The 21,701-nt window shown below is 26.4% G+C and overlaps 2 protein-coding genes across 4 annotated transcripts; both read left to right on the forward strand.

The window, feature by feature from the left end:
• Positions 1–724: 724 nt before the first annotated feature.
• On the forward strand, positions 725–6,204 carry LOC113365730. 3 transcript variants are annotated; one of them, XM_026607257.1, is made up of 3 exons: positions 725–934; positions 5,527–5,708; positions 5,769–6,204. In XM_026607257.1, the coding sequence occupies exons 1-3, from the start codon at positions 903–905 to the stop codon at positions 5,939–5,941; spliced, it is 387 nt and encodes a 128-aa protein (XP_026463042.1). In that variant the 5' UTR covers positions 725–902; the 3' UTR covers positions 5,942–6,204. The 3 variants fall into 3 exon arrangements, with proteins under 3 accessions (XP_026463042.1, XP_026463043.1, XP_026463041.1); XM_026607258.1 differs by having other exon boundaries at positions 5,527–5,693; XM_026607256.1 differs by having other exon boundaries at positions 5,527–6,204.
• On the forward strand, positions 6,180–15,138 carry LOC113367811 (phosphatidylserine decarboxylase proenzyme, mitochondrial-like). The gene is made up of 7 exons (XM_026609390.1): positions 6,180–6,254; positions 9,002–9,168; positions 9,240–9,379; positions 9,439–9,681; positions 9,756–9,908; positions 13,323–13,611; positions 14,988–15,138. The coding sequence occupies exons 1-7, from the start codon at positions 6,180–6,182 to the stop codon at positions 15,064–15,066; spliced, it is 1,146 nt and encodes a 381-aa protein (XP_026465175.1). The 3' UTR covers positions 15,067–15,138.
• Positions 15,139–21,701: the final 6,563 nt, after the last annotated feature.

A 21,701-nucleotide genomic window follows, 5' to 3' on the forward strand; every position in this document is an offset into this window, starting at 1 on the left:
AATGAGTACCTCATCTTGTCAGTACAAGTAAAATGTTTTTTTAGTTATTCAAATCGGACGCTCCGTTATCTCAAAAACTGGAATACCATTTTAGGCACTTTTTGCCCCATATCTCCAAAACGGCTAGACCTGCCTTTGCTAAAAACTAATCAGCACGCCTGCTTATAAATAGGAATCGAATGTTTTCAGAATCATTCAAATCGGTTGATCTGTGTTCGCAAAATCGTCGACGAAAATTTGTATCCGCACACACACACACACACATACACACATTCATTTTTTCTGAAGTATGCCAAAATGTTCAGAAACATATTAAAAATTTCATTTTAATTTTTCTTGCGATTACTTTAAATTAGCCTATGAGAAGTTAATAATTATTTATTTTGGAGGAATAAAAAAAATAAGTTTGAAAAACGTTTTGTAAAGAGAAATAAAATTGTGCGCGCTATCTATCAATGCACATGTGTAACCCTTAAAATGTACAACTTAAAATGTAGACTTTGGACAAGTATTTTGCATCCTTTAACAAACAAAAAACATTCCAAATCCTTTTATATCCTTATACAGAATTTTATAAGTTGCAACAGACATTTAAACAGCCGCCAAATCCAAAACAGCAGTATCCGATTCGAATCCTTGCTAAATTCCAACAAGTTCACACCAGATGCCGCCAGTACTACCAATCTATCTAATCTAATAATCCAATATGACGCACACAACGCAGATGATCTCTTGTCAAAATCGTGCACACAAAGAATTCCAAAACATTTCTCTACATATACAATATAAACAATAAAATTTAGTGCTTATGTTTCTGTGATAAGTGTCATAACCAAGAATTCTTATAGTACAAATATTCGTATGTATAAATTCGGTAACAGGAGGAAAAGAATTTCGTCACCATGGTGCTGTATATAATACCAAAGACTAGATTGTAAGTTATCAGAAGACTCCGTTATCTAATGTTACATATGTATGAAACGATGATCGGATGTTTTAAAAGTTTGCCAATTATAAAACACGGATATTGTATGACCGATAACGAGATGGGGAATTATGTTTTCAGGTTTTTGCACACTCTACACCCATGTATGAAATGTATATGTACGAATTTAAATTGTGCAAATTGACTTAATTGGATTCACCAATGTGTATGTGGTGGACCTATGGTTATTATTTTAAGTGCTGCTAGATTCTTTTTTATGTGTAGTGTGATTGGGACATTGGTTATTGTTTATAGTTATTTATCTGAAGTTGATATAAATATTTAGTGATACGATAGTAGTTTGTTGATGATAATAGGTTTATAAACAAATCAAATTCTTATATATATATATATATATATATATATATATATATGTATATATTAAATGTTAAAAAAGAACAATACAACACTCAGATTTTTAACACATACTTTATTTAATAATTACAGACATTTCGAGACCATGGTATGCCTTATCTTCAGTGTAATTTCAAAACAACAAAAATTATATACTAATACATTATTTAATATTTTATTTAAATTTAAATTATATTATTATGGATATTATTATAATGTAAACAATTTTACATAATATTATTTTGTTTACATTATAATAATATCCATCCTTGTCCCTTCATCTTCGACACTTAATACTTATTTTTAAATATTTCTGTATATATTCACATGTTTAGTACTGTGTCAAGCATTGTAAGAGTTACATGGTATAATTTCAATAAAATATTGAATAATGTATTAGTATATAATTTTTACTGTTTTGAAATTACACTGAAGATAAGGCATACCATGGTCTCGAAACGTCTGTAATTACTAAATAAAGTGTGTGTTAAAAATCTGAGTGTTGTATTGTTTATATTCAACATTTAATATATACAAATATATATATTTATATATTACAATTTTTAACGTGTAAAAGTTCTGGTTCGACTCATTTTCAGTATGAAGCATTCAAATTATTTAAATAAAAAACAAAATAATTATTGAATTTATCTAACATAGTTAAATTATAAATTTCACAAAAAATATGAAATGAAAACTATAAATAGATAAAAGCAATATAAAGATATGCAATAAACTGAAATTTTAATTATTTAACTGTAGTTTTTATTTAATAAATAGATGAATATATATATATATATATATATATATATATATATATATATATATATATATATGGCATTTTGTATTCATCTAACAATTAAATAAAAATTCAACTTGTAAAATTCAAAAAATTCAATTAATGCGGCATACGTTTAAGAGTTCTGATTCCACTTAATTTCAATATGATACAGACAAATAATTTAAATAAAACAATAAAAATAACAATATACAATAAACCAATAAGAAATAACGAGCAACAATTATTGAATATACTTGAATTTTGTATAAAAAAAATTAAATAGACAAAATGAGAAATCGATAAATTTAAATTAAATGTGGTTTGTAATCAATATATAAGCAAGTTGAATATTGTATATATATATATATATATATATATATATATATATATATATATATATATATATATATATATATATATGATTTATTTATTAAATGAAAAACAAAATTAGAAAATTTGAAAGTTAATTTTGTCTAAAAACATATGTTTGTGCCCTGATTCGACTTATCTTCAATGCGATTTATATAAATTATTTAATTATTATTTATTATTTATTTATTCAACGCCCAAGGCAATAATACAAAATAATTACATTTTAAAGTGTACAAATTATAAAATAAATAAATAAATAAATAATATGTGAGAAAAGTGGAGTATTAATCATGAAGTGAAATAATTATTGAATTTAACTAAATAGTTACAAAAGTAATACAATAATAAACTGAAAATAAAGAAAAATAATATTAAGATATAAATACTGTCCATGAACTTAAATTTTAAATTTAAACAATTAGACTAGTGTTTAAAAAAAGCATAAGCATGTCTTTCGAGACCTGATTTAGTTTTTTTCTGGGTGACGAAAATTTAAATATAATACAAAATGAATAACAAATAAATATACATAATATATGTACTTAATTCATTGAATAAACATAGTTAAAAACTTTTTTTTTGACTTCAGAACGTTTTTTAACAAACTAAGAGACTATTTTAACTATTCTACAAGAATTTCAATTGTTAATTATATATTTTAATTAAAATTTTAAATATTGATGGGAAGGGGGGAATAGTAATAGCAAAAAACAAAAATAATATTAGTTTTTCATTTGAAATTCCTTTAAAATTTTTTACTAAGATACTTTGGCTCTCATTTAAATATTTCATTAATTTCTTTAATTAATTATATTATTTTGGCTGTTTATAGTATTTTTTTTGTTAATTTTATAGGTTTGAAAATAAGCACAAATAATTAATAACTTAAACAGATATTTAAGTTATTTAGAAGTGACTCCTATTTTTGTATCAAACGTTTCAAATCCTAACTCGACTTATTCAGTTCTGATTAATAATATTTGAAGTTAAAAAATAATAAATAATAAATAAGTATTGAATATCAATAACATATTTATAAAAATACAATAATATGAAATAGAATATTAAAAATGTCCAAATAATTAATAATACACTTGATACATCTATTATGCATGCCAACACATTTATTTACCGATTAATTATTTTAGAAGGATTAAAAAAAATAGATCAAAATATTTATTCCAAGTATCATACTTTTTGCCTTTTTGTTATATGAATATTGATTAATATTTTAGAAAGATATTTATTCATGCTTATCAGTTAAGAGAATATTTATTTCAAATAATAATTAACTTTTGTTATGTTTTCAGACTGATTTTCATAAAGCCAAGAATTATATGTGATTGTAGAATAAAATAAAAGTAAATATTGTGATTTATAAAGAACAGTAAACATATAAAACCTTGTTAACTAGTAATATTTATATTTATTTAAAAAATTAGAGTGCTTTTAAAAAACTATATGAAACAAAACATGAGGTGATTATGAAATCCTGTTGTTTATTATTTACCTATTCATTTAAAAGTTAAAAATAATTAGTAATTTTGTTGCATCAAAACAACTATTAGTGATTAGTGAATTTAAAATATATAACTGGATAAAAATAATAAGATGAAAATATAGATGAAAAACTTGAACTTTAGATATTTGTAGAGAAAAAATTATATTGAAATTTTGGTTGGCTTAAAATTCATTTCAGAGCTATGGTTTCTTTGACAAAGTTTCTTCAAATCGATGTTGATACATATTTGTAATACTTTTGCAGCCCAATCATCGAATTAAAAAAAAGATTAAATAACAAAATTATTTATTCCATTAAACGTTTCGACACTTGATGTGTGTCATCATTCAGTAATCTAAAAAACATATTGCATAAATACAAAGTTGATAATAAATATAAATATATAAAAAGGAGAAAATTATACATACCAAACCAGGAAAAACAACAGAAAAAAATAATTATGATGTAAAATTGATTGAACACTAAATTTGTGTAAAATAATAATATAATATACTATTATATTAACAAACGAGTCATTGAGGAAGCACATATTGCCTTCCTATATTTTATGTTATTAATAGCGGTGCATTATGAACACTGATCAAGGTTACAAAGCAAGTGTAGTGATGGAGTGAGAAACGAAAGGGGAAAGAGAAACAGAGAAGAAATATAACAAACGAAAGATTCTAAAACTGTATAGAATTACTTTTCATGAAATTAATGATGACTTTGTAACTGTCATGTAAGAGATGAGAGGAATTACGTTTGTTGACACAAGAAGTATTAAGGGATATAAGTAAAGACTCAGCTATATTTCTAAGGTCACAATTTTTTTTTCAATGTAAAAGATGGAAGGATTTGACATGTTAAAAGTGTGGTTCAGGTTTATCATATGTTCTGAAAGCATCGTTTTGAATTGATTTGGGTTTCTAGAATTATAAATATGTTGATTAACCCTCTTGTATATATATTGGGAACTTTCACCAATGTAACATCTATTGCAATCATTGCAGTCCAACCTGTAAACAGAATCAATAACCCTATCAGCGGGAGTTTTTGATTTAAGTCTTTCCCCTTTCGTTTCTCACACCCTGCTCCCACTCCGTCACTAAACTTGCTTTGTAACCTTGATCAGTGTCTATAATGCAACGCTATTAATAACATATAGGAGGGCAATATGTTCTCCCTCAATTTCTTGTTTGTTAATATAACAGTATATTATTATTTTACACAAATTTAGTGTTCAATCAATTTTACATCATAATTATTTTTTTCTGTTGTTTTTCCTGGTTTGGTATGTATAATTTTCTCCTTTTTATATATTTATATTTATTATCATCTTTGTATTTATGCAATATGTTTTTTAGATCACTGAATGATGACACACATCAAATGTCGAAACGTTTAATGGAATAAATAATTTTGTTATTTAATCTTTTTTTTAATTCGACGATTGAACTGCAAAAATATTACAAATATATATATATATATATATATATATATATATATATATAATTTTGTTTCTATTTTTAGTGTGAAGAATGTGGGTAGTTTCAAGAGCCTCAAGAAGTACGCCTGGAACGAGATCAACCAGAGCTGTGCCCAGAAGCACTGCCTCAACAGTGGCAATGGCACTAGAATCCATCATTTCAGTACAACTGGGTCAACGAATGGTTCGGGAAACCAGCAAGGTGGTGGTGGTACGTTGACAAAAGGTATGACAAAAAGTTGGAAATGGAGAAGTGTTCTATCCGTTTTCGACTGGTGGATTTTAGCCGCAGGGGGATGGGTGACCTGGAGAGGCGTCCTCACCAGATGGACCCCCTTGGGAATCTGTCTGATTGTCGCCATGCAATGGAGATCTAGGAGAAAGGATGGAGGAGCTGATGTAAAGACTGCTAGCGACTTTGAGGTCAGTCGGGGGAAAGGAATAGAGCAAAGGGTCTAACCTAAACTGTTCTGAGTTTACATACAGGAATAAAGCGGATATTGCTATCTATCTATATATGTGTGTCGGATGAAATACGGTGATATTAGTTTTTTATTAAATTAGATTATAAAATGGAAGCAAGCAATATTGGTGGATGAAGTATCAATTGTATCCTTTGATCCCCAATCAATCACTTTGCCAGCTTCTTTCTTATGGGACAATTCTGGCATAACAGAGCTCATAAAATAGCGTTGTCATGGTAACAGCATCTTATGCTTTTCCTTTTGTTAGTGAAACTGTGAAAATGTCTATCTATTTGCCATGTGATCAGGTATATTTTACATACAAATGATATATTTTAATACATTTTTATACTGGTGACCCCGACGTGATACTGTATAGAAATATAAAAATTAATAGAAGGATATTTCTATGTTTTATAAAAATGTATTAAAATATCTCATTATCAAAACTATACAAAATGTCATGACATGAATATTTGTACAGTTTTGATAATCATAATTTTTAATATATTTTTATAAAACACAGAAATTTTTTTTTTTAATAATTTATATATTTCTATAACTGCATCATCTAGAATTCTGTTATCATAACATTCTTTATTGCTTGTTTATATATAAAATACGCCTGATCGCACAGCAAATAGTTAGACATTTTCACAATGTCCACTACCATAAGATAGCGTTTCCATGACAACGCTATTTTATGAGCTCTGTTATGGCAGAATTTCCCCATTAATATTAGTTTTAATCGATAGTTGATTCAAATCAATCTCACAGTCATGTCGTCTTGGTTTTGGTTTTTGTGTTTGTATTGCGTCTAGGTTTTTTGTTAAATCGTTACACACATATTCATCAGGGTAGATTCGTGTCATTCACATTGGTTTTGTGCATTAACAAAGAAAATTTTTATAGGACTTAAATATTAAAAGATAATGGAATATCTTATTTGAGCACTTGTTTGATATATATATATATATATATATATATATATATATATATATATACATATGATATGATATATTGATATATATATGTATATATATATATATATATATATACATATATAATACATTTGTTAATTACAGCATGTGCTAAATGAATTCATATTCCATTTTAATTTGTTTTACGATTTGTAAATGAAACGATGCAATCATTTAGTGATTGTGGTTTGAATTTAGCATGCTATATGTAATACCAGTTATTTTATACATAAACTACAATATTTTACAACAAACAAAAATATTTTTAAAATTTTTCTCATGTACTTTTCTATTTAAAAAAAAATCAGTCTGTAAGTCTATGTAGGCTTGGAAGTGAACGTTTTCCATGAAAATATTAATATCGTGAAAAGTTTTTAGAGAACTTATTGACTTTAGTATTTGTCGTTATTGTAGATATATTGAAGTATAACATACTACAATTACAACATTTTACAACAAAGGAAAGTTTATAAAAAAATGCATCTTTGCTTCTGCCCTTTGTGATTATTTACATGTAATTTTTTCATATAATTCTAATTATCTCAAATATTTTTGGAAAAACACATTCATTATAGTATTTGTTGACAAAGTAGACATTGTAAAATATAATATATTGAAAATTTCAACATTTTACAATAACCAAAAGTATTTTTAAAATTCAGAACCTTTTTATTCAATCTGTATTTTTATCAAAGGCTTTCACGTACATCTTTTGTAAAAGTAAATATATCTTCAATATTTTTGAGAAAACCCATATATTTTAGTATTTGGTTTTATAATAGACATATTATAGTATAATATACTAAAAGTATAGCATTCTACAACAAACGATAGTATTTTTAAAAATTACAACTTTTGCACTTTAGCTTATGGGTATTTTTATTGAAGGCTTGAAAATATCTTTTCAATATAATATTAAATATCTCAAATATTTTTGAAAAAACTCATGAATTTCAGTATTTGTTGTCATAGTAGACATATTAAAATAAAGCATACTCAAATTTCAAGTTTATGCATTAACCGAAAGTATTTTTAAAAAATCATAACTTCTCTACTTCAGTTCTAGAGTGTTTTCAGGCTTTTATGTACTTTTTGCTTATTGTCATAAATATCTCAAATATTTCTGAGAAAACTCATCAATTTTAGTATTTGTTGTCATAGTAGACATATTAAAGTATAACATACTCAAATTACAACTTCATGCAACAAAAGAAAGTATTTTTAAAAAATTACAACTTCTATACTTCAGCTCGTGAGCGTTTTCAGGCTTTCATGTACTTTTTGCTTTTGTCATAAATATTTCAAATATTTTTGAAAAAACTCATGGAATTTAGTATTTGTTGCCATATTAGGCATATCAAAGTATAACATACTTAAGTTACAACTTTATGCAAAGACCGAAAGTATTTTTAAAAAATTTCTACTTTTATACTTTAGTTTACGATCATCAGGTGAACCTAAAGCTTTCATCATGTACTTTTTTCAAATAATCACAAATATCTCAAATATTTCTGAGAAAACTTATGGAATTTAGTATTTGTTGCCATAGTAGACATGTTAAAGTATAAAATACTAAAATTTTAACAATATAGAACTCTAATTCAACATCGTAAAAGATATATCTATATATTAATTATGTAATTGAAAAAAAAACAACTACGTCTTTCTTATAATAATAATAAAGTGATGAATGACAAACGTGTAATTTAGCAACAAAATTAACATTTTAATAAATTTTATTTAAATAAAACGTGTTTTCTAGTCATTCATAAAATGCATAAATTTTTTGTAAATTTACACTGATGATGAGGCAAATTAGTCTTGAAACGTCTGTAACTTTATATATATATATATATATATATATATATATATATATATAAATTGTTCCTGGTATTACATTACATATAAATTTGTGTTGCTTTTAGGATTAAATTTTTTTCAAATAATCACTTAAAAGCATGCACGCTCAATAAGTCTTGATTTTTAGAAATTCAAAAATAATATTCGATTAAAAAAAAAGTTCTATATTTATTATCCATTATCAATGACCAAATTTGTATTATTTCCCTAAATAGATACAATGCTACACCTCGTTGCCTCTGAGAATGTTCTCGAGATGTTTTGGATGGTTGGCTGATTGTCGAGTTCCTACACCTTTAAGACCTGTTGTTTATGGGTGCTACGCCAGTGCCTTTGGGGTCAATATGCAAGAAGCTCTAGTCACAGATTTCAAACAATATAGGTAAGTAAAATATAGATACATAAATGTATCTATCAGCACTTGAATCAATGAATTATGGCCGTTTGTTTTAGGAGTTTAGCATCATTTTTCTCTCGTCCACTAAAACCTGATGCCAGAACCATAGATCCAAATAGTTGTTTAATATCACCTTGCGACGGTACAGTTTTGCATTGTGGAGTTGCTGATGGAGCATACATCGAACAAGTCAAAGGTAACATAATAGTTTCCCATAATAAAATCATCCTCTTATATATTTTTTATTCCCCCCAGGAGTCTCTTACAAACTGGACTGTTTCCTGGGTCCTCCAACGTGGTGCCAAGCAGATGAAAAGTTAGATGAAACGAATGATATGAAAGTCATCGATGTGAATAAATTTAGTTCTACGAAAATTTCAAATGTGGACAATCCGTTTCACAGGACGGTTATGCACAGTCGAGATGGAAGCTCTGCATTGTATCAGTGTGTTATTTATTTGGCACCAGGGGATTATCATAGATTCCATTCACCAACAGGTGAGTAAAAAATATAGGATAAGTGATAGTTCACGAAATATTTATAAATATATAAATCTATTATTCTGTTTTAGTGTGGAACCCTGTATTCAGACGGCATGTTCCTGGTGAATTATTATCAGTGAATCCAAAAATAGCAAATTGGGTCCCTGGACTCTTCTGCCTTAATGAACGTGTTCATTATGTTGGAACATGGAAACATGGTTTCTTTAGCTTTACAGCCGTAGGTAAGTAATAAAAATACCAATTAAAAAATTTGTCAAATAACCCAAATCTGCTACTTTTCTTGCGTTCCATAAATGAATTTGAGAGTAGACATTTTTTGGTTCAACAGGTTTGCAAAATAAGTAATTTCTGGACTTTTTATTATCAATAATGGTTGAAAAACAATTTTTTCAACATTTAACTTTAATAAATTCATTCATTATCAGTTAATATTTTAATAAATTTTAATAATGTAGAAACGTAGATAATTGAATTAGTTTTCATCATATTAATATTGAAGTATTTTTTTTCAAAATTATTGTTGAAACTGAAGAAAATAAGTTGCCTATTCACTGCCTTGAAAAATTTGCACTTTTCTCATCTTGTTAATTTTAGGCAGATTTTCTATGGAAAATTATTCCACCTTTTTGTATTATTGTAATTTTGTAAGTTTAGTATTTTATACTTTAATATGTCTACCATAACAACAAATACTAAAATCAATAAGTATTCTCAGAAACATTTGGGATATTTATAATTATACGGAAAAAGTACACGAATCCTGCGATAAATACTTCCAAAATGGAAAAGTTGTATTTTTTTAAAAATATTTTTGATCTTTTTGGAAAGTTGCAAATTTAGTATGTTATATTTTAATATGCTTGCTATGACAACAAGTACTAAAATCAATGAGTTTTCTCAGAAATATTTGAGATATTTATGACAATAAGGAAAAAGAACATAGAAGCCTGAAAATGCTCTCGAACTAAAATAGAGAAGTTGTAATTTTTTAAAAATACTTCCAGTTGTTGTATTAAGTTGTAATTTAAGTATGTTATACTTTAATATATTTCCTATGACAGCAAGTACTAAAATCAATGAGTTTTCTTAGAAATATTTGAGATATTTGTGACAATAAGGAAAAAGTACATGAAAGCCAGAAAATGCTTTCAAACTAAAGTAGAGAAGTTGTAATTTTTTAAAAATACTTTCCTTTGTTGTAAAAAGTTGAAATTTTAATATGTTATACTTTAACATGTCTACTATGACAACAAGTACTAAAATTGATGAGTTTTCTTAGAAATATTTAAGATATTTAAAATTATATGAAAAAAGTACGTGAAATCTTTGATAAAAATACCCAAGACATAAAGTAGAACAGTTGGAATTTTTAAAAATACTTTCGTTTGTCGTAAAATGTTGAAATTTAAGTATGTTATACTTTAACATGTCTACTATGACAACAAATATTAAAATTGACGAGTTTTCTTAGAAATATTTAAGATATTTAAAAATATATGAAAAAAGTACGTGAAAGTTTTTGATTAAAATATCGATGAGCTAAAGTAGAAAAGTTGTAATTTTTCGTTTTTTGTAGAATGCTGGAAGTTTAGTATTTTATACTTTACCAAGTTTAGTATAAGAAAAAAACTAAAATCGATGAGTTTTCCCAGAAATATTCGAGATATTTAGAATTATAAGAAAAAAGTACGTGAAAGCCTTCGATAAAAATACCCATGAGCTAAAGTAGAAAAGTTGTAATTTTTTAAAAATACGTTCGTTTGTTGTAGAAAGTTGCAATTTTAGTATGTTATACTTTAACATGTCTACTATGACAACAAATACTAAAATCTATGAGTTTTCTCAGAAAAAATTGAGATAATTAAAATTATGCAAAAAAAGTACATGAAAGCTTTCGATAATAGTACCTTTAGCTAAAGTGAAGAAGTTTTAATTTTTAAAAATACTTTCGGTTGTTGCATAAAGTTGTAAGTTAAGTATGTTATACTTTAATATGTCTACTATGACAATAAATATTAAAATCGATGAGTTTTCTCAGAAATATTTGAGATATTCATGACAATAAGGAAAAAGTACATAGAAGCCTGAAAATGCTCTCGAACTAAAATAGAGAAGTTGTAATTTTTTAAAAATACTTTTGTTTGTTGTAGAAAGTTGCAAATTTAGTATGTTATACTTTAATATGCTTGCTATAACACCAAATACTAAAATCGATGAGTTTTCCTAGAAATATTTGAAATATTTTTAATTATGCAAAAAAAATACATGAAAGCTTTCGATAACAATACCCATAAGCTAAAGTAGAAAAGTTGCAATTTTTAAAAATTAGTCTAAAAAGTTGTAAATTTTAATATATCATACTATAACATGTCTACTTTACAACAAATACTAAAATTGATGAGTTTTGTTAGAATTATTCGAAATATTTAGAATTATATGAAAAAAGTACATAAAAGCATATGACAACGGAAAGGCTAAAGTAGGAAAAAAACATTTTTTAAAAGTACTTTCGTTCGTTGTAGAATGTTAGAATTTCAGTATGTTATACTTTAATATGTCTACTATGACAACAATACAATACTAAAATCCATTTTCTCAGAAACATTTGAGATAGTTAGAATTATATGAAAAAAGTACACAAAGCCTTCGATAAAAAATACTCCTGAACAAAAGTAAATAAGTTGTAAATTTTAAAAAATACTTTCGTTCGTTGCATTAAGTTGTAATTTAAGTATTTTATACTTTAATATGTCTACTATGATAACAAATACTAAAATCCATGAGTTTTCTCAGAAATATTTAAGATATTTAGAAACATATGAAAAAAGTACCTAGAAGCCTTCCATAAGAATATCTATAGTAGAAAAGATATAATTTTTAAAAATACTTTCGGTCTTTATATGAAGTAATAATTTAAGTATGTTATACATTAATATATCTACTATGACAACAAATACTAAAATCTATGAGTTTTCTCAGAAATATTCGAGATACTTAGATTTAAACGGAAAACAAACAGTGTAAAAAGTCGAAACTTTAATATGTTATACTTTGACATGTCTACTTTAACAACAAATACTAAAATCAATGAGTTTTCTCAAAAATATTTGAGATATCTATAATTATATAGAAGAAGTACATAAACCGAGTGTCTTAAGAATTTAGTCTGTTCTGGTTCTGATAAGTGAAATAAAAAATAAATTTCTTTAATAGTTTATGAATGTATTTCCCAATTCTCCATTATTTGGTTTTCCTCAATTTATTTCTGAGAACTCTACATATTTGTTGTATTTATTTTTAATTGCCATCAAGTCTGTCAATCTGTTGAAGTCGAATCTTTTTAATTGGTGATTAAATTTGAGTGATTGTCCGAGTCAAAAAAATAAACCTTATTTAGACCTATATGTACTTGTTAGTTACTATTTAGGACCTATAGACCCCTATCAAACACATATTAGAACATTTCATATATTTTAGAACCTTGATAACTCAATTTATGACCTTAGGTACAAAATTTCTCAAAAAATCGTGCTTTTTGAATTTATGTCACATTACTTTTCCCAAAATATCCTCAGTACCTTAATTTACACCTGCCTCATTTCACTTATTAATACCACTTGTCCTTTATCCCCCAGGTGCTACAAATGTGGGGTCAGTAAAAGTCTACGCCGATGAAACTTTATCCACAAACCGATGGAGAGGTTGGCGTTCGACGTTACCGACTTTAAAAAATCGACCAAAAATCAATGAACCACCTCCACGAGAACATTGCAACGAATGCAATATCAAGAGTGAAATTCGATTTGGAAAAGGGGAGCTGATAGGACATTTCAATATGGGATCGACCATTGTGCTCGTTTTCGAGGCACCAGCTAACTTTAAGTTTGCTTTGAAACCGGGAGACAGAGTTAAGATGGGACAGAGGTAAATGGACATATAATGAATAAATAACTAGTTGGTATTGGTTTTTTGCCTTGAGACAAGTTACATGAACTTCCCGATTTGTGTAAATAATAGATTAAATCAATAAAAAATAAATTAATTTATGAGTAGTTAAAAGTATTAGAAGTGGATTTATTAAACATTATTGAAAATCGAACACGTCAACCCGGTCGGAGTATTTTTTAAAAGCAAATTTTCAAAAATCAATAATTTTAATAATTGAGCCAGTTTTTTGTAGGACTTTAATTGTCTAGTATGTTCATTAAGACCAAGTACTCTATTGTTATACCAAGTAAATCGTCTAATTTTAATTTTAACAAATGTCAAAGGAACTACTCATTTTCTCAAACTTTGATGAATTTTTAAAATTAAACTACTTGTCGTAAGGCCGTAATATTTCAGTAAGTTCTATAAGACCATGATACTTGTATATCGCCCAAAAAAGTTCCATGAAAATCAGCTTAATTTTTTTTCAACAGTTAATTACAAGAAAACGGCTCGGTAGATTTTCACCTAAAACTAATCAGTACCATTCCCAACTAATATCTTTCGAACAGTTTTTGATTATTTAAAATCGGTTCGGTAGTATGAGCTTAAATGTGGACGAAATGTTTAACACTTTTTTCCAAATTATAAAGAAACGGCTCGGCCGATCGTCGCACAAAACTGAGAAACGATAATCCTCATCGAGATACATCAAATGGTTTTTAAATTTCTGAAATCGGTTCAGGCGTTTTTGAGCAAACGTCGATGAAATGCCAAAAAGATTATACTAATTTTTGCAAACTTTGACGAATTTTGAAAGCTAAACGAGTTGTCGTAGGGCCGTTATATTTTAGTATGATCTAGAAGACTATGGTATCTACCGTAAAAAAATAATAATAAAAATCGACGAAAAAAATTTTGTTAACACCTTATTACAAGAAAACGGCCCGGCCGATCTCTACCAAAAACTAATCAGGTCGATTTCCAACCAATATCTTTCGAACGATTTTTGAATTTTCAAAATCGATTTAGAATTGTGGGCTAAAACGTGGACGAAAAACTTTTCACTTTTCTGCTATTTACGAAGAAACGGCTTGGCCGATCGTCGCACAGAACTGACAAACAATAGTCCTCATCGATATACATCGAATGGCTTTTAAATTTTTGAAATCGGTCCAGCCGTTTTTTGAGAAAACGGCGATTTACGGCAAAAATCTGTTCACATACACGCACACACATACTTTTTCCAAATTCGGTCTCATTCGATTAGCTTCATAAAATTAGCGAATCGGATTTTTTGATGAAAACAAACTTCTCCTTCGGGAAGTTAATAATAAATAATAATAAATAATATAATATTATTTTTTCCTTAGGCTCGGATTCCTTGGACAATACGTAGAACAGTTGACGACAAAGGATTCATCAAACGACAAAGATGAACATTGTATATAAAGCAACTCGAATATTAGAGAACAATTTCAACGATATATTTTTCCTAAAACATTTGTTGTACTTTGTTTTAACGACAACTATAAATATATAGATAATTACCAATCCAATAATGACTATTAGCATAGCTTTATTACCCATTCTCAAGTTCGATTGAATATTTTTGTATACATATCGAATTTATAATTGTTGCTTAGTAGATTTTATATTTAATGTAATGTGTAAATTACTATGTAATTTGCAAGAGTAAACGACGTTGTTCGAATATATTGCAATTAAATTGCATTTTTAAAGTCTTCTATAATAATTGTTATACTATTGATTGAAATAATTTTGATCAAGATTATTGTATTAAATATGCATATTATATATATATATATATATATATATATATATATATATATATATATATATATATATATATATATTACCAAAGCCATAATTATCTGCGACTGATAAAACCTCCACAAGAGACTATCAAAATTAAATTCACCAAATTCTCTACAAAAATCTTTCACAATTGGCCAATCTTTACAGTCTCCGATATGTGAAGTATTATTACTATTAGGGTATTATATTTCAATACTAGTTAGATTATATTTTTAATTGAGTTTTTTCAAGAGACTTTGAAAGTTTTCTGAAAAAGTTTTTGTACAAGTTAGATATATAAATAGATTTATACAAATTTGCATTTTATGAGAATGTTTATATCGGTAGCATTTTGTAAGGCATGTTTATATATGTAGCGCGTTTGTAATTTTTGAACAAGTTTTTATGTGATGTAATAATATTTTAATAATTAAAATTGAAATTTTATACAAATTGGTGTTTTAATAATGAAATGATAATAGATATAAAAATATAATAATAGATAAAAAGATTTCGAGTTTGTCATTATAATGAAAACAAATTAGTCAATTATGTATTTTGTGTGAAATTATATAGCTCAAGACGTTCTTCAGAAAGTGAAGACTTCATGAAGAGAATTTAAACATTATTGATTTTTATAAACAAAATTTTGAAGAAAATCTACCAAGCATTGTTTTAACTCAAAAAGAGCTCATAAAGATGACAAATAATGTCAGAAAAGAAATTGATAGCTCATTTTCATAGATATCTTTAATTAGATAATATTCAACTTTATAATATTTTCTATTTCAACATCGAACAAGAATTGCAAGATAAGACCAAACCCGATTACTTGTCCAGTAGATAAATTATAATAGTAAAAATAAATCAAATATAAATAAGACAACTGTTTGAAAGTATATTTACAACAGCTCATAGAACTCTTAAGTTATCAATATAAAATTTCTTATCCAGTAGATAAAATATGTGTTCTAGTGAAACTAGCTCTTCCCGGGCATTAAAAATTATAGTAATAAAAGAAAATCAAATATAGTAAAGACTACCAAAAAAAGAATAAAAAGCCTTCTGATTGAAAAGTATCATTAAAATAGTTCAGAAGTTCTTATTCGCTGTTCGAAGCATGAGAACAAAATGAATGAAGAATTGTCAAAAGACCATACAAAATTACTTCCAGTTGATATCATGAGTTTCATAAAAATAGTTTGATGTCTCAATATCATGATTACCAAAATAATGTAAAATAATATCAAGCAAAGTAGAAGTTTGCTTATCGAAGATGCTAAAATAATAGATATATAAGGTCTAAATACAAACAGATGACATAATTTGCTCTTAACCAAAAATACTTAGTAATTTAGCCTGTAAAAAGGCCTTCGATACAACCAAAAATTCTTAGTAATTTAGCTTGTAAAAAGGCCTTCGATATAACCAAAAATACTTAGTAATTTAGCCTGTAAAAAGACCTTCGATACAACCAAAAATACTTAGTAATTTAGCCTGTAAAAAGGCCTTCGATACAACCAAAAATACTTAGTAATTTAGCCTGTAAAAAGGCCCTCGATACAACCAAAAATACTTAGTAATTTAGCCTGTAAAAAGGCCCTCGATACAACCAAAAATACTTAGTAATTTAGCCTGTAAAAAGGCCTTCGATACAACCAAAAATACTTAGTAATTTAGCCTGTAAAGCAGCCCTCTTCAGAAAGTGAATACTCCGGAGAGTAAGAAAATTAGCCCATATTATTTAAATTTATCGATACTATTGAAAACTAACTATATAACCATGTATAACAATGCCTGATCACAATTTATAGTTCATACTCACAGATATATAAAAATATAGCAAATTTTTGGCTTCCAATATAGAATAAGCATTGCGAGGCAAGACTCCAAATCCAATTGAAAAATAATCATTGATGTCTCGATATTATAATCATCATAAACATATCAATAGCAGATCACAAAACTATAACTCGTATTCATCGATACCACAAATAAATATTGTTTAATGTGACAACTGGAAAGTACATTTTGCCCCAACATCGAATAAGAATGTACTACAAGACGTTGTGTAAAAATTCCAAAAGGGGAATAATACAGAATAATCTCTGACATCTCAATACTATATTTATTATAAATATAAAAATTAAACATCAAACCTGCCTTACAATAGCAGATCACAAAACTATAACTCGTATTCATCGATACCACAAATAAATATTGTTTAACGTGACAACTGGAAAGTACATTTTGCCCCAACATCAAATAAGAATTGTACTACAAGGTGTAGGGTAAAAAATTTCAAATGGGGAATAAAGAGGATAATCTCTGACATCTCGATATTATAAGTATTATAAATATAAAAACTAAATATCATACCAGCCTTAAAATATCAGATCACAAAACTATAACTCGTATTCATCGATACCACAAATAACCATTGTTCAACGTGACAACTGGAAAGTACATTTTGTCCCAACATCGAAAAGGAATTGTACTACAAGATGTAGGGTAAAAAAATTCAAATGGAGAATAGTAAGGATAATCTTTGGCATCTCGATATTATAATTATTACAAATATAAAACCTAAACATCACACCTGACTAACAATAGCAGATCAGAAATTAGAGTTCAAATTCATCGATACCAATTAATTATTGTTTAACATGACAACCAGAAAGTACTTTTTGTCCCAACTTCGTATAAGGATTGTACTTTAAAACGTTGTGCAAGAAATCCAAATAAAGAATAATACAAAATAATCTTTGACATCTCGATATTACAATTGTTATAAATATAAAAACTAAAAGACTTACCTTGTGAGCGTTGTTGTTTATACAGTGACAAATACCACATACTTTCCATAACGTCAATCCTGCTACAAAAAAGTAATTTATATCAAAACACTTACACAACTGAAATTGTATTCAAGATGTAATTTTGTATATTACTTACATGCTTGACGTTTAATTTCAACACTAACATTATGTCCAGGTGCAACACTTCAATTAAACACTTAAAACAACATTAGATTCTATTATCGTTAAATAAAAACACTTAATTCAACTTTATTTTATATCTAACGTTCACTGACAGGTGTCGTCCATTACTGAAACGTTTTTCCTTCGTGCGAAGTTAAACGTCAAAAACAGTGTTGCCACCGCAATATAAATTCAAAATTTGAACAAAATTTATTTAATTTGTTTTCATATTTGTTTTATAGATTTATTTAATATGTAGAACAAATAAATATTTAAATCATTCATTTTTTTATACAATTTTCCAATTCTAAGAAAATATATAGTTGAATCAAAAATTGCACAATTTTATTTGACAGTTGCACAACATGAAGGGAACAAGTTGTTAAAATGGTTGTTAAATACATAAAACGCTTTACATAAAATGTTTTATTTTAAGTTAAAAACGAAATAAATAAATATAAGATATATATTACTTTATTGCTTAGTGGTTTGTGTGCATTTGATATTATTGTTTTTAGACAATTTGTTCCAGAATCTGCAAAATCTTGTGCAAACTCAAGCTGAACTCAAAAGTAAGTGATATACAAATAATTTAAGCATATAACTCATTATAATTTGATAAACTTTATCATTTATATTCAATCAATTTCACTATCAATTTTACATATATTTGTAAGTAACAATAAATTGCTCCAAAAGTATTTTATAAACTTGGTTAACCGTAAAAGATTACAACCACTGACACCGATGTAAACCTTTGTCACAATTTTATAATAACACTTGCACCAAAATCTTAGTCCTGTAAAATATGTCTCTTTCCCATTATTAAAAGTCCCAAATATAGAATAAGACTTTATGTTCATCTATATAATTTGAGATACATTGTAGAGTTGTGCATTGCTTGAATTTTTTACATATATTTTCATTACATGACATATATTTTTTGGATTACCCTATATAAACATCATAGAAATATAGAAACTTATTTTAAATAAATGCTGATCACACATTAAATTATAAAAATTATATATAAATAAATAAATCTAGACCCATCGGTTAAAAGCCTTTTGTTCTGATTAAATATTTTATAAAACCAAGCGTAAGGGTAAATCGATGATATTTTTATAAATATAAATATTGGACCATCTCAGTGATAAATTATTCCTCAGTAAAAGTACATTGATATGTAAAAATAGTTTCTTTTGTAGTACATTATTGATTTGATTCTATAGTGCCAAATAGATTTATTGATATAATATTTAATGTTTATCCAAATTTTATGTATCTTTTAATATTTTATATATTTGGCCCTATCGAATCAATCCAACATCATACATCCATTAATTGAAGTGATGTGTATAATTGTTTTGCATAATTATTTAATTTGTATCTATTTTATATTTTAATTTTAAGAATTGACATAGTAACATATTTGATCCTTCGACAACATTCTAATCCTCGTTTCGAGAATTCCAAATGCATTAATTAAATTTAGAGATATATAATAATATTTGTCAAATTGTTGATAGGAAGATTTTTTCTAAACAGTTAAAGCTATAGGTACATTGTAACATATATAAAAAATCATTTTTTAATAGAATAAATCGATTAAAAATTGATTTTTTATATATATTTAATCATATTTCTTTTATACATTAAATCTTAATACATTTAAAAGCCTAAACATACATATACAAATGTTCCCCGTTATTGATTTAATTAATTTGTATATTAATTTCTTCTCGATGTCACATTTATTTATTAACATTTATGGATTCTTAAATGATAATAATATATTATTTATGATTTTTAAATTACAGTGTAATTACACTTGCACACACATACAGAAAATTCATTTATATGCCACAATTATATATATTAATATTAGTATGCACATTTAATTATATAATACACTTAAACATCTAAATCTAAAATTCTTTTACAGTATATTGAACAAATCATTTGTATATGTTCATTCAATTTGTCATAAGATTTTTACGTTTATTAATAATTATTCAAGTTAAATTTAATTAATTTACATTGAAGCACATTCGAATTAAATTTTTTCTCGAAGAATAATCATATTTACATAAAGACTAACTATAAAAATTGACATATATGTTGATCTATATACAATTGGCTAAACAATAATAATAATAATATATATCCTATTCATATATATATCTTGTTTATCAAATAATTATTTGATAAATCGATTACAAAGAATAACATTCTGATAAAGTATTTATCCCAAATTTATTTTCATGGTGAAGTAGAAAAAAGCATAAAGATTCATAAAAATATATATTTATATTTACTCCAGTTAATGGAGCATTTTGGGTCTGAATTTTTTTACTGTGCTCTAATTTGTATGAAATTTTGGAATTAGGTTTATCTTACTCTCAAGTTCAAAAGTGAAAACAATTCAGACATTTTATTTTATTTTCAGTAAAATTGGGTTTTATAGTGCTCAACATAAGCTTTAAAATGAGTGCTTTCACAAGTTTTTTGCGTGTAAAATGAGTGAGATATCATGCAAATAAGAAGCATATACTATGTTTTTTCCTTTAAAATCATATGGTTTAATAGGCGCCATTTCCACCAAAATTAAAATTATTAATATTCCATCTAGAATTCACATCATTATAAAAATCTTGATGGATTCTAACAGATTCACGACTTTAGTACAGACTATTTTCAGAAAACTCACGATTTTATAAAAACATTTTTTCCCGATTTTCATAAAAAAATTCAACTTATTTTCATTATATCTCAAAAAGAATAATAGATACGTAGAAAAGCATATAGATAAAAATCAAAGGGCTCTTTCTGGCTTATTATTGTTTTTTATTATTTTGCTTTCACACAAAAATTGTCAGAGTTATGATTGTTTAAAGAGTGTTTGAGTGTAATTTTAACCTAATTCCAAAATTTCATGCAAATTGGAGCACAGTAAAAAAATTCCGAGGTTATACCCTTTTTTCCTCTCCGTTTAGTAATTAGGATCTTCTTTATTGACTGCTGTCACGTTTGTGTTATTGAAATTAGAAATGTAACACACAAGATTACGTAACACTTACGTAATGTTTCACATAATTAACGTTGCAGTTACGATTCTCCTAGTATGTTGAAATAAAAGCATTAGTTTGTTCAAAACATTTAAGCAAACTTTTGTATAAATGATGACCCATTCATAACACTTGTTTCTAACAAAAGTTTGCTTAAATGTTTTGATAGGATTCAATTTTACGTAAGAAGATGTTGCGCATAATTAACATCAATGTTACG

This window comes from Ctenocephalides felis, unplaced genomic scaffold (genome assembly GCF_003426905.1).
Source record: "Ctenocephalides felis isolate EL2017-DRISC unplaced genomic scaffold, ASM342690v1 CF-g0.4_SCAFFOLD_01170, whole genome shotgun sequence".
NCBI lineage: Eukaryota > Metazoa > Arthropoda > Insecta > Siphonaptera > Pulicidae > Ctenocephalides > Ctenocephalides felis.